We start from the raw sequence: 13,287 nt of genomic DNA, 5'->3' as shown, positions 1-13,287 counted from the left end.
TAATTAACAATACGAAAATCACTAAATCACACTGGACAAATGTGAAAAATGATCACTAATCCATAATCAATCACTCGAACCAAAAAATACAAAAATACTTAAGAGAGGAAAACTCACCTGGCTAGATTGAAGATAGCTACCAATTTTCTGCCCAAGACTCTGGCATCCTTGAAGCCTTCCGAATACAGAATAACTTCTGCAATAAGCTCATTGTCTGGACGAGACATGGCTACTGGCCTGAAAAGCTGTTTAAGATTGTCAGGTAGCTTCTGTCTTCCTCCATAACCTTTTCCAGCAGGATTCATTGTGATGAAAATTCCAGAATTAGAATTTATTTCTACCTGAAATGTTAATTTAAAATATAGGCTTTAAATATGTGTAACTATAAATATAAAACATGTTGCTATTTTTTTGTACATATTCCTACACACAAATCTTCGACCCTGGCAGAGACGCACAACCACCCCCCAAGGAGAGCGCTGCTCGCAGAAGTCCCTGATAACCAGTTCTCCGAGTCGTCCATGCCTGCTGAAAGCCTCCTGGTTTCAGGCCCTTTGCTGGGTACACAAAGACAACACAACTCTGACCGAGATTCTGTAACAGTCTATGCCCTTCTGAAGCTCACAGCCCACAGGCAAGCACCGTGGGATTCATGCTTTGACAGGGGAGGCCCGAGACCATGAGAGTCCCTGGTAGGAACGCCTTCGACAGCACACTCAGGGCCAAGTCAGAGTGCGTGAACAATGAATGGGAGGTGAGCACAGACACCTAGAGCAAAAAAACCTGGCTAGAAAGGAAAGAAAGGAGAAAGAGAAGTGGTTGGAAAGCTGAGCGAAGGGAAGGTTGGCTTCTGTTTTAATTAGATCAAATATTATAATAGTATTACATACGACACTGCATGTTATTAAAAAGGAAAAGATCTGGGCGCCTGGGTGGCTCAGTGGCTTAAGCCGCTGCCTTCGGCTCAGGTCATGATCTCAGAGTCCTGGGATCGAGTCCCGCATCGGGCTCTCTGCTCAGCAGGGAGCCTGCTTCCTCCTCTCTCTCTCTGACTGCCTCTCTGCCTACTTGTGATCTCTCTCTGTCAAATAAATAAATAAAATCTTTAAAAAAAAAAAAAAAGGAAAAGATCTGGTTATGTTTCAAAGACCTAGAGGAATGGGGAGAGGAGGAAGGGCTCCGTCTATCATGGAGGCAACAACAAAGGCAAGGTGCTTGGGAAGGAGACTCCAGCATGTAAGTGGAAAGATCAGTGCTGACTGGGAGAAAGGGCAACTCCTTCCGTTTGTTGCAGGAGGAAAGGAGGGGGAAACTCAGTGTGTAAGAAAGTAAATTGTGATGGCAGAAAGGTAAAAACTGGATCATTCCTCTCTTCTTTATGAAGAGTTTAAGCAGCATGTAAATAACATTATTAGTAATTGAGAACTGGTCTCATTTCCCTGCCTGCCCTGAAAAACCTGTCCTGTGAAAATGTTATTACGGATCAGAGGATAATTTCACGGGACTTTGAACTTGCAGTGTCATCATCATCATGCACTATACAGAGAAGCTCCCACTTTCTACGCAAGGAAGTTCACGCTCTCATGACTTGAGTGTCTCTCTCTGATGGGGAAAAGTGAGGAAGGGAAAAACAGCCAAGTGCTTAGTCTTGTAAGATCCTCACGAAACAGGGATCAGAAACACAAGCCTCAGACTGATACAGTCCTGGGGTCAATTCCCAGCCCCATGACTTCCTCCTCACTCACCAAGCCGCATTCTCCCCATCATAAAGTGGAAAATGTACAGCAGCCCATCCCCGGCAGGATGCTGACAAGTACGCAGCGAGACAGGACCAGGAACACTGGGCACCTGCTACGCCAGCAGGTACTACCGGGGATGAAGTACCCCGTACGGAAACTCTGAAGGTGAATGGTCAAGGGGGACCAAAAGACGGTGACAAACCTCGGACAACACACACGTGAAAAGGTTGAACAGGGATGCCAGAAGAAACAAAGACCAAATATTTGCCTGAGTGGGAGTAGGCAGAGTTGTAAAAAATACCTGAATTCTTTAAATTCCCAACTTTTCTATACCTCCTTGCCAAGCAGTTCGCACACAGTTCTGTGATTCTTCAAAGCGTCCTGAATTGTCTGGATCTGCATGGACACAGCTGACAGCACGGACTCTTCCAGTCTGTTGAATTCATCAAAACAGCCCCAGGCCCCACACTTCACTAGACCAACAAAAATTCGTCCCATTGACTTCACATCGATGCCCTAAAAAGGAACAGCAAAAACTGTATCTATGAAGAAGTAGTCAGGATCTCTAATAATCATTTAATACTTTGACATTTAGGGGCAAGATAATCATTTCATCCACTGGTGCCTTTTTAGCTCTTTTTAAGGCATAAATTAAATAGCTATACTTTATAGGGTTTAATAAACAAACAATTCATGTGAGTGTTCTGGGAAGTACACTCACTTCTGGAAAGTCCTGGGTATATCCCAGAACTAAATAGATTTTCAGTTATCCTTAAGCTGAAATACAAATCCTACACAAAATGTTTTGAAAATGGTGTTTTCAAAATGAATTTTTTTCTCTTTTCTATTCACTATTGTCCTTGCTAAAAACTTTTCTCCTTCTCTTCTCCTATAATCATTTGTTTTGTTTCTTAAATTTCATGACTGAACTCTAGGAAACAAACTGAGGGTTGCTTGGGGGAGAGGGCGGTGAAGGGATGGGATAAATGGGAGATGGGCATTAGGAGGCACGTGATGTGATGAGCACTGGGTGTTTTGGTAGTTTGCTTGTTTGGGTTTTTTTTGTTAGATTTTATTTATTTGCCACAGAGAGAGAAAGAGCATGCGTGCACAAGCAGGGCAGCAGCAGGCAGAGGGAGAAGCAGACTCCCTGAGAGGAGGGAACCCAAGTCGAGACTCAATCCCAAGACCCTGGGATCATGACCTGAGCTGAAGGCAGACACCAGGCCCCCCAGCACTGAGTGTTACCAGGCCCCCCAGCACTGAGTGTTATGTGCAACTAATGAATCACTAGTTAAAAACAAAACAAAAACATTTTTCTTTTCTACTCTAACATAAAACTTCATTCTGTATTTAAAATTATTTATTTGTTGGGGAGCTGGGTGGCTCAGTGGGTGAAAGCCTCTGCCTTCAGCTCAGGTCATGGTCTCAGGGTCCTGGGATCGAGCCCCACATTGGGCTCTCTACTCAGCAGGGAGCCTGCTTCCTCCTCTCACCCTGGCTGCCTCTCTGCCTACTTGGGATCTCTGTCAAATAAATAAATAAATAAAATCTTTAAAATTATTTATTTGCACTAGTTCTCTTAGAAAAGCTCTGAGACTATAATCTCTGCAAACTCTCCGGTTTTTTGTTCAACTAAAACAAGTTTTGTTTTCAAGTTACCCAAAAATAAAGTGATTTTAAAATTGGGCTTTCAGGGCACCGAAGTGGCTCAGTGCATTAAGCCTATGACTTCGGCACAGGTTATGGTCTCAGCATCCTGGGATCGAGCCCCGCATCGGGCTCTCTGCTCATCAGGGAGCCTGCTTCCTCCCCTCTTTCTCTCTGCCTGCCTCTCTGCCTGCTTGTGATCTCAGTCTGTCAAATAAATAAAATCTTTACCAAAAAAAATAGGTTATTTCATATATTAGTACATGAATACTAATCCGAAGTCACAACTAACACACTACCGTACAGTTCGTAATTGTGCACGCTACCTCATCACAATTAAAAACTAAAACTTGTCTTCCAAGAAGTCCACCTAAGGCCTTGACTGATTCGGTTTTGCCTGTTCCTGCTGGCCCGTAAGGGTTTCCTCCGAGGCCCATCTTCATGGCTTGCGTGAGTGTGAGGTAGCACTTGTCCGTCAGCGGCGTGTAGACCAGCTTGGGAGCATTGCCCTACACAAGGGAAATACAAAGTCTCAGTATTCATGTTTTGTGCAACTTTACACATTTGGCGTGGTGGGATTCGTTAAAAAGCTAAAAAAGTAACCAAAAAGTTGAAGCTTTTAACATAGAAATATACCCAAAATACATTTTTACTAGAGGAAGCTTTTTAAGCACAAACCAAAATTAAACTTTGTCATTTCAAAGCAGTAGGTTACCCCATCCTCAGTTACTACACCAGAAGGTTTTCTGAAAAGTCTCTCAAGTTCTTGATGATGGTACAGAGACATGCTACTAAGGCAAAGAAATTCAAAACTGCATTATACAATAATCAATCTGTCTTGTATTTAAAAATTCATGTAAAGTAATTCCCTGAATCTTAGGATCTTCATAAGTCAGAACCACTTTAGAGACTCAACTGTAATTATTTTGAAAACTTCCTTATGATATTAATATCAACACATCAAATAATTCTCAAAATTTCTTAGTTTTAGGGAAAATAGATTCCAATTCCAGCTGCAGCTTACAGAATTTTTCCTTAACTTAGGTAGACAGATTTCGGTCTCAAAACGCATCTCCTTTTGAAAGTGTCCGCTGACAACTGTCCAGACATACACTTATTCACGTAGCTGCCTGACACGTCTGATGACTGAGTCATTGTGACAGAACAAGGCAGAGGATGCGATGGGTTTTCTGAAGACAGTTCCATGAGGCAGGTTATTTGTGTGAGGATTCTCTCATCTCACAAACTGGGAGCATTCTCTGAAAACACGCAAAAGCGTATTTTGGCGTGGTGGCGACGGCACCGAGTTTGGCTGTGTGTGTGTGTGTGTGTGAGAGAGAGAGAGAGAGAGAGAGCGAGCGAGAGAAAGAGAGAGAAAGAGAGATGGAGAGGGAAGAGGTGCGGGCCACACCACTCCCGTCAACGCTGCCAGGCTCCATTCTCCCTGGACTGAAGAGCTCCATTTCCAGTTACCATTACTCTAAGAAAAGGCACATGCACAGAATTCGGAACAATATTGCCATTACCTTAACTTTTCTGCAAATATTTCTCTGCTGTAACACCTTCTGTGTTATGATGAAACAGAAAAGACAGTCCCACACACAAAAATTCTTAAAAGTTATGACTAAAATAAAAAACAATTGTCATCCAATAGCAAAAGAAAGATAAATGATTTCAGCTGAAAAAATGCGACGCTTTGCCCCAGCCGTACCTGGTACTCGTAGGTGTACTGAAGTTCGGAATCCACCATCTGCATGTAACAGGTGTGGTCGCTCTTCAGATAAAACCGCACTTGTTTTTTCCAGGCCCAGTCTTCGGTGGTATGAACTTGAACTTGGTTTAACTGCTTTACCACATCAATGTTATGAATAATATCAAGAATCAGTGCTTTGAGTTTAAGCTCCAGAACGCCAGACTCTGTGGGCAAATTAAAGTATTTGGAGGAAACGTCAGCCTGCGAGAGCGTCTTTATCACACACACGCGCGGATTTCCTAATGAAACCGAGGGGTAATTTCACCACCCTGGGAACGATCCGGGCCTATAAGTCACACGCGCCACAGCGCGGTCAGATTCACCGGAAGAAGCGGGCAGGTCACCCACGCAGACGGCGGCCGCGAACCTGCGGGCGAGGACGGGGCTCCGGTCTGAGGGAGCCACAGCAGCACGAAGCCCACGGAGCACCCCGACCGCCGCGCAGCCGTCAGGAGGCACAGACGGTCTGCAAACGTGGCACGATCCGAGTGCGCCGCGCCCCCGCGCCCTCGGCTCCTTTCTCTGGGTCTGTCTGGTGTCCCACGGCCGCCGGGAGCGCGGGCTCGAGAAGCAGAACCGAGCCGCAGTGACAGAGCCCGAGCAGCGCTGGGGCCCGAGGGAAGGAGGCTTCCTGGGCCATCCGGGACCTCCCGGGACCGCAGGACGAGGCCAGCGGCCTGAGGACAGGGCCTCAGAGAGGGGAGCAGGGGAGCAGAGAGGAGCCGCGAGCACCGCACGGGCCCGGCGGGGCAGGGGTTGGGAGACGGCCCGAGAGACCCAGCGCGATCCCCGGGCTCCCCTCCAGCAGCGCGGGCATCCTCCCCGCCGGCGATCCCCGCCTCGCCGGCACCGCGCGACGGCCGCGGACACTGCTCGTCTCGGAAGCGTGGCGGCGGCTCCCCGCGCTCGCAGCCAAGAGGCCGCGGGGCCCAGGGGGCGCACGGGGCAGAGCCCGACAAGGTCACCGGCGCCAGAAGCCCGCGACGGGCAGGAGCACTGGAACTCGACCCAGCGCCGGGGCCGGGCCGACTGCGGGACGGAGGGCACAGCCGGCACCTCGGCTCTGCGGGACGCTCTGCGGGACGCTCGCGCCTAGAGCAGGGCGAGCGCGGGACGGCGGCGGCGGCAGGGTGGTGGCGGTGCACGGGGCCGGCCGCTCGCCCCACGTCCCTCGCGCTCCTCCTGCCCGCGCGGCAATCGCCGTTCGGAGTCCCACACGGGGATCCCGGCGTGCGGGGGAGGGACTAGACCGCAGCCACAGGAAGGCGACACCCCGGTCCGGGGAAGGTCTCCACATCCGTTTCAAGTAATAAAGGACGGACTCTAGGTACAGTGTGAAAGCAGGATGTTCTAACCAGCCCCGGAGCGGTGGACAGCGGGCCAGTTCTCATACCGGTGTTCCCGGGATCCTCACCACCTGTGTCCACGCTCGTGTAGTGCTCGAGCTTCGCCACCAGCTGACTTTCAATCTGATGGAGACTGTGGTCCTTGATAGCATTTTCCACGTCTTCGGTGAATTTTATCTGCTCTGCCAAACACAGTATCTAAGGACCAAAGAGAAAAGTTATCTTTAAAAGGTAAATTTACTCAGAAAATTTCATGGACTTAAGGAAAGACACCCTCCTCTGGATCTCCAGTCCTGTTCCACGTCTCTAACTCAACGTTACTGGTGCCTCGCATAGTCCGGAGCAGTCCACAGCAAAGCTAGCTAACAATTCACTGCCAACAACTCTCCTACATGCCTCCTTTCTGGTCCTAGAACCCACCAGGCTCCCAGGCCCCTGTAACCAAAGAGGCTTTCTACTTTCCCGACTCTCCTGTTTACGAACAGCTGCTTCCTTTTTTTTTTTTGTCTTTTGATAAAAATTGTTTATTTAAACTTTACTTTTTCAGTGTTCCAAGATTCATTGTTTATGCAGCACACCCAGTGTTCCATGCAATCTGGGCCCTCCTGAGTACCCACCGCCAAGCGCACCCCTGAACACCTTCTATTCAAGGATGCAAAGGTACCAGTGCATTCCAAAGTCATCTCAGGACACTCCAGAACTCTAAAATCCCAAAATTCCAAGTTCATCTTAAATTAAGTTCTGTCTCCATCTTTGAGTCTAATATCCATAAAGAGATACTAGCTATAGATCAAGGAGGCCTTATATTTACATAAATCATGAAGTGTTAACACTGCTTGAAAGGCTTTCTGTAACAGAACCAACCTAGCATGGCCGTTACACATTCAAACACTAGCCTTCATAAGCTTATGCTGCAATAGTTCAAGAGTTCTTCGATGAATGCAGAAAACCAATATCCTCCCTTAAACCAATATCCTCCATCATTACATAAAGCCACTAACGCTACTAAGCAGATACTTTCCAGCACCCACATGAATGCCTTCAGATGCCTCTCCTTACTGGCTCCGCCATCTGTGCACACGTTGAGAACTTCACATGGCAGGCGAAGCTGCCATCTTGTTCTAACTTAACACACTGCATCAATCTACTATCAAAAACATTACATAAATATCTTTGTTTAAGCAGCATTAAATACCATTCTTTAAAGGAAGAGTAACTCTTTCCAGGGCAGTTATCTCCCCTCACCTGTGGGACAAACACCCTGGGCTCTTTCCTCAGGTGTGTGAGACGGCATTTAAGCAGACCAAATCCGCTTTTGGAGAAAAGACCTTTGCTCTTTTACCTTCATACGAAAATGTTCACTTGCCACTTCCAAACTAATACTCTTACCTGTGGACTTCCTCACAGGCAACAGGACTGAACTTCTGCATTATAAATGCACATGGATAATCTCTGTTTAACCATCTGCTCGACAATTTCTGTGAGAGGCTAGCAGAAATAGTAGTCAAAATACCGCCCTGGCTAATTCTCAAGTCACACCACCATTACAGTATCTGGGCAATAATACTGCATTTTAATAACCTAAAATGCAGCAGTCATTAACAGTGCTTTGCAAACACTTTACAATTTAACCTTCCAAATAAATGGGCAATGCACATATCATCAGGCCCTCTGCACTGTGTGTGTAGGAGTCCCTCTGATAACAGTGACAAAGCAGGATTGGACCAAGGTCTGGCCAAGTCCCTGCACTTGGCACATGGTCTCCTTCCCAGGTCAGAACGTCCCTTGTGTACCTTAGGTCAGGTCCTTACAAAAGCACCTCTAGAATCCTGACCTAGCGGCCATAACTCCTACTAGACACTCACACAGCCAGGCTATCCAACTCCTGCACATAAATGCTCTTGAGGGAAGTTTTTCTTAGCATTAACTGCTAAGACACTAGAATTTTTTGTTTTGGTTGACAACAAACTATCTCTATTTTCAATAGTTCAGATTTTATGGGACCATGAACTGCTGACTTATTTTGTGGTCCCCGTTTTCAGCCAGGTGCGTGGGAGCCCGAGGTCAGCTGCGGGCTGGGACCCAGCAGTCCCCTCCTGCACCCGCCCCTCCTGTGCATCTCCTGACTGTTGTCATTTCCCCGATCAATTGCTTTGCAATCCTTCCTTCTGGAAATTTTTAATATTTTGCCTTTTATTCCAAGTTTACTTAAATCCTACCCAGAAGTTGACAGCAGAGAACCTTTCCAGAAGTAATAAAGCAGCTTACCTGTGACTTTGCAATGTTATTATTGTTCACTGATGATTAATTTTCTCTAAGAGCTTAACAAGAACTGTAAGACATACTTTAGTTTGTCTTGACATGCTAGAAGATGCAAATGATAGGAATAATACAATGGCTAAGAATCTAAAATATTCAGGTTTTCCATCTAACTTCTCAAGCATTAAAAGAACCAACATAAAACCTGTTCCCATATCATCTGGAAAGCTTATAACCTCGAACACCGGGTAGATTTTCCTGTGAGAAATCTGCGAACATCTCCGACACCGGCCTTCCGCAGTTCCTGAGAGCTGATGCCCTCATGTTCTTCACCTGCAGCGTGAGTCTCAGCCCCAGTGAAACAAATCCTGAACAAGGCAGGACTTCACGCCAGCCTCGGGACCACACGGAGTGACACTGGGGTAAGACCCCTGACCACGCTTTGTGACCACAGCTGTGGGCTGGGATCTCAGGTGTGAGCTCCTATGAACACGGAGCTGCAGGAAGTCCATGACCCCAAAGCAGAACAGCTCTCGGCTTCCCGCCAACACCCCAGTCCAGCGCTAGGGCTCTATCCAGACATGCATGGACACCCCGCTAACCTCCCGCCAGCAGCGACCTCCTAGATGAGTCCACAGGTGAAGGGGGCCCAGGGGATGGGCCTCAGTGCATCAGTGAGGCACTAACCATCAGGCCCTGGGGCGCCCCTGCACCACTGACCCCCCTCGCTGGCCTGAGGGCCTCGGATCTCAGCGCCTTCTGAGAGCATCTCGCTGTCAGAAAACCAGCGGAGCCAGAGGAAATGGCACGACCAGGCAGTCCTGTCACCGTGTACAGGTGTGGGGACAAGACTCAGAAGTTATGCAATCTGTCAGTATCAGCTGCTAGAGAAAGAAAGAACAAAGATGCTGCCGTCTGACCCCCTGGCCTCTACTTCGGGGATCTTCCCACGAAACCCGCCTGCCTAGGTTACAGACAGGAGCCCCCTTACCTGTGAAGGGAACGCGGACGGGTCAATTGAGCCCTGACAACTTTGTCCCGCAGTAACACATTCTATCAACAACTGCTTCAGAGTCTGCTTCATTTCGAAGGCTAAATCATTTAACCAGGTCTGAAAATAAAATTAAGAATAATACACAGAAGGGGCACCTGAGTGGCTCAGTCAGTCAAGCACCCAACTCCTGTTTTGGCCCAGGTTGTGACCTCAGGATGGTGAGATTCTCTCCCTCTGCCCCTCCTGCCCGCTCACATGCTCGCTCACTCTCTCTCTCTCTCTCAAAATAAATAAATAAGGGAAACTCCTAAAAAAATAATAATATACACTCATAAAATATACACTCATAAAACAAATATACACTCTATTGACTGACCCTATTCATTTATTTCAAGAGGCAGGATTTAATTTCTTATTAACTTTCAAACTCCCAAAATGTGTTACATGACCTATAATGATTTATTTTATTATTAAAGAAGTTATATAATTTGAGGAAAACCATCTTTTCACCTCTTGGGATGATGGCTACGTATGAAAACTCCCAAATGTATAGTTAGCTATGACCGTCATCATCTCAGCAAATGACTAACACGAGCAGACTGACCCCTCCATTCCAGTGCTGCAAGAAATCAAACCAGACAGCGGGGAGAGGAAATGAGAGTCACAGTGACTGGCTCAGCCTGCCCTGGTGCGCTCACATGCAGAAGCTGCAGTGGAAGAAGGGCCTGCTTTTCTATGGTGAGCTCTGTTATTTGGGGAGCTAAGCCACTTCATTAAAACTAATTTTCTTTCAGGGCAAAAATAATACATTTGTCACTTGAAGGTAGATAAAATAATAAAGCCAAGTGAACTTAACCTAACAATAATAACTGATAACAACAGCAATGAATACTTCTTAACCATGACTCCAAAAGACCGTATATTTGCAATAAAATATAAGTGCCAAACCTACAATGCTAAATAGCTCTTCGTCATTACTGAGACTCCACGCTCTGGACTTCTCCATCTTTAGAGCCCTTTCTGGTACACGAACAGCACAAACTTCCAATGCCACAGAAGCTTGGGCTCAGGTCTCCGTGCCAGGCTGCAGACGCCGCTCTGCTGACCGCGGCTGAGCCTGCAGACTTACAGCATCCTCCGCCGGCAAAGCTGCCTGGGGCCCGCTGCTGGAACTGATGCCCTTCCTCTCTCTCTCCATCTACTCCCAGGAGAACCCCAAGAAAGGCAAACGACAACAACAAAACAACCAATCTCTTCACCAAACACAAACATGGGAGCTACTAACAAACCCGTGCTTTCAATCACCTGATTGATGTCACCAACATCCAATCAAACGTTGAGGCCTCCTTAGGAACAGAACGTTTGCTCAACTGTATAGATGTGAGAGTGGTAAGGCCTGGGCCCCAGCCACTAGCTGGGAGAGCACTCTTGTCCGTGACAATTACCATGCACTGGGCTGCGACCTCCTGCAGTCTGGTTTGCTGTGTACCTGCCTTAGATACACATCAAAGGATGTTCACTGCCAGGGCTGCAGGGCCAACTGAGCAGTGGTGCTCCTATAAATGAATTAGTTGTACACTTACTTGTTTACCCGAATCATCTCATATAAAATCATCTTGTCCAACCACCATGTCACACAACACATTTTGGGAGCATGGAAGTGAGTAACAAATCATAATCCGCCTCCTGAAATACATGGTCTTCGAGTGCCCAGTGCGTATTCACGCTGCAGACGCGATGCACTGGACGTAAAGCCACATGCCTCATCTAATTGCCAACAGTCTTTGCAACAGACAGGAAGCTGTGTAGTAAGATGGGTATTTTACAGATAAGAAAGCTGTGATTCTAAGTCATGAGCTAATAAGTTGAGGAGCAAAGATTAATAACCAGTCCTTTGGACTCCAAAGCAAAGATTCTTTTCATAGTTACATACTGCTCTCCAAAGACTAAAAATCTATATTTTTTTCAATATCAAATCATTCCAAACCTAACAAATCATCTTTTTAAGATACGAGATGAGTTTCCTAAAAGGCCTAAGTTTTACCTAACAAATCAACTAAATTTTTTTTTTTTAAAGATTTTATTTGACAAAGAGAGATCACAAGCAGGTAGAGAGGCAGGCAGAGACAGAGGGGGAAGCAGGCTCCCTGATCGAGCCGAGGGGCTTGATCCCAGGACCCTGAGATCATGACCTGAGCCAAAGGGAGAAGCTTTAACCCACTGAGCCACTCAGGTGCCCCTAGACTAAATTATTTTTGAAACAAAGTTCATACAGTTAATTCTTTTCATTTTCGTACTGGAAGAAATACTTACCTCTACATTATTTGAGAGAAGAACTTTGTTTTTAAAAGGCACGACCTCTCCGTCTAAAGACTTCATTGCAGTGATATGCTTGGATTCCTCATCAAAGCAGACACTGTTAATACCTAGAATACAGAAGATCAATGGAAATGTGAAAGGGTGAAAGACATAATTATTAAACTAGGTACGTCACTCCCACAGTGTATGAGTACCTCATAATATGTATCACAATGTACTAGAATTATGCTAATTCTCCTACGTAACACAACGGTTTCTCCTCATCAAAAATGGAAAGAGCCCACAGGCCCCCAACAGGCGGATGTCTAGGCCAGCACACTCCCCCACTGGCATTGGGCTCGGCAACAAAAAGGAGTGAAGCATAGCCAAGGGCATCTCAAAGACATGATGAGGAGCAAAGCAAAAGGCCAGATGCCAACAAGCGCCTAAGAACACTCCCAATTATTCCGCTACCACAACAGAAGACGGAAGAGAAGAACAAAGGGGGAGGGCAAATGGGACTTCCCTTCCCCCAGATGCATACTTTATTTTCTGGGGTACAAAAATACTTCAATATATTGATACATAAACACCCAAAACCCCTGTAAGTTATTATCTCCAACGTGAAGGAGGAAACCAAGCTTCGAGCGGTAAATTCGGACCTGGCTAACCCAGGGCAGAGGCCGAATGAACGCAAGCCTACTGATTGCAAGGGCTCCAGCCGCTACCTCCCGCAGCCCAGGTCACGGCTGAGGACACAGCGCCCTGGAGCTCCGCACACATAGGCGCGGAAACGTTAGGGCTCCGCAGGTCGGACAGTGTCCGTGTTGGCTACTCCGGTGTGCCCTGCAGCCAAGAGCAGCGCTACGCAATCACAGGCACGGCTGTGGTCCAGCAAGACCATCCCACAGGAAGTCAGGCAGGGAGCCAGACCAGGCCCCGGGGAACGCCGCGCGCTTATCCTGTCAGTGTAGGTGATGGAAATGTTTGACTGAATTTGAAAAATACGGCTCTACTCCAACAAATGGAAGGTTCTGAAAAAATACTCGTCTTGATTTTTATCACAGGCAGATTGCACAGGTCCTGGCCTGCGTACAGCGGCTCAGCGAGAGGGACGCTCAGCCCCATCAGCACACTGGTCACCAGGTGACCTCGCCTCAGCCCACAGCCCAACGGCCCTCTGCACCCAGACGACCCCTGACGTCACTCCTCCGCCCAACCTCCCCACTCACAACGATGCCACTGGAG

General features: G+C 47.2%; 1 protein-coding gene across 6 annotated transcripts in view; it reads right to left on the bottom strand.

Moving 5' to 3' along the window:
• Positions 1–13,287, bottom strand: part of DYNC2H1 (dynein cytoplasmic 2 heavy chain 1) — a 670,805-nt gene that overhangs the window by 208,199 nt on the left and 449,319 nt on the right. For 5 of the 6 annotated variants that reach the window (XM_082683959.1, XM_082683958.1, XM_082683962.1 and 2 more), the window contains 7 exons: positions 12,055–12,167; positions 9,739–9,858; positions 6,536–6,686; positions 5,101–5,306; positions 3,716–3,898; positions 2,073–2,255; positions 118–341 (listed from right to left, as the gene is read on the bottom strand). In XM_082683959.1, the coding sequence (XP_082540085.1) occupies positions 118–341; positions 2,073–2,255; positions 3,716–3,898; positions 5,101–5,306; positions 6,536–6,686; positions 9,739–9,858; positions 12,055–12,167 (1,180 nt within the window). The remainder of the gene's footprint in view (positions 1–117; positions 342–2,072; positions 2,256–3,715; positions 3,899–5,100; positions 5,307–6,535; positions 6,687–9,738; positions 9,859–12,054; positions 12,168–13,287) is intronic. The other variant, XM_082683961.1, reaches the window with a different exon arrangement.

This window comes from Mustela nivalis (genome assembly GCF_964662115.1).
Source record: "Mustela nivalis genome assembly, chromosome: 9".
Lineage (NCBI taxonomy): Eukaryota > Metazoa > Chordata > Mammalia > Carnivora > Mustelidae > Mustela > Mustela nivalis.
Note: the sequence above shows the minus strand (reverse complement) of the source record. Positions and strands in the feature narration are given on the sequence as shown.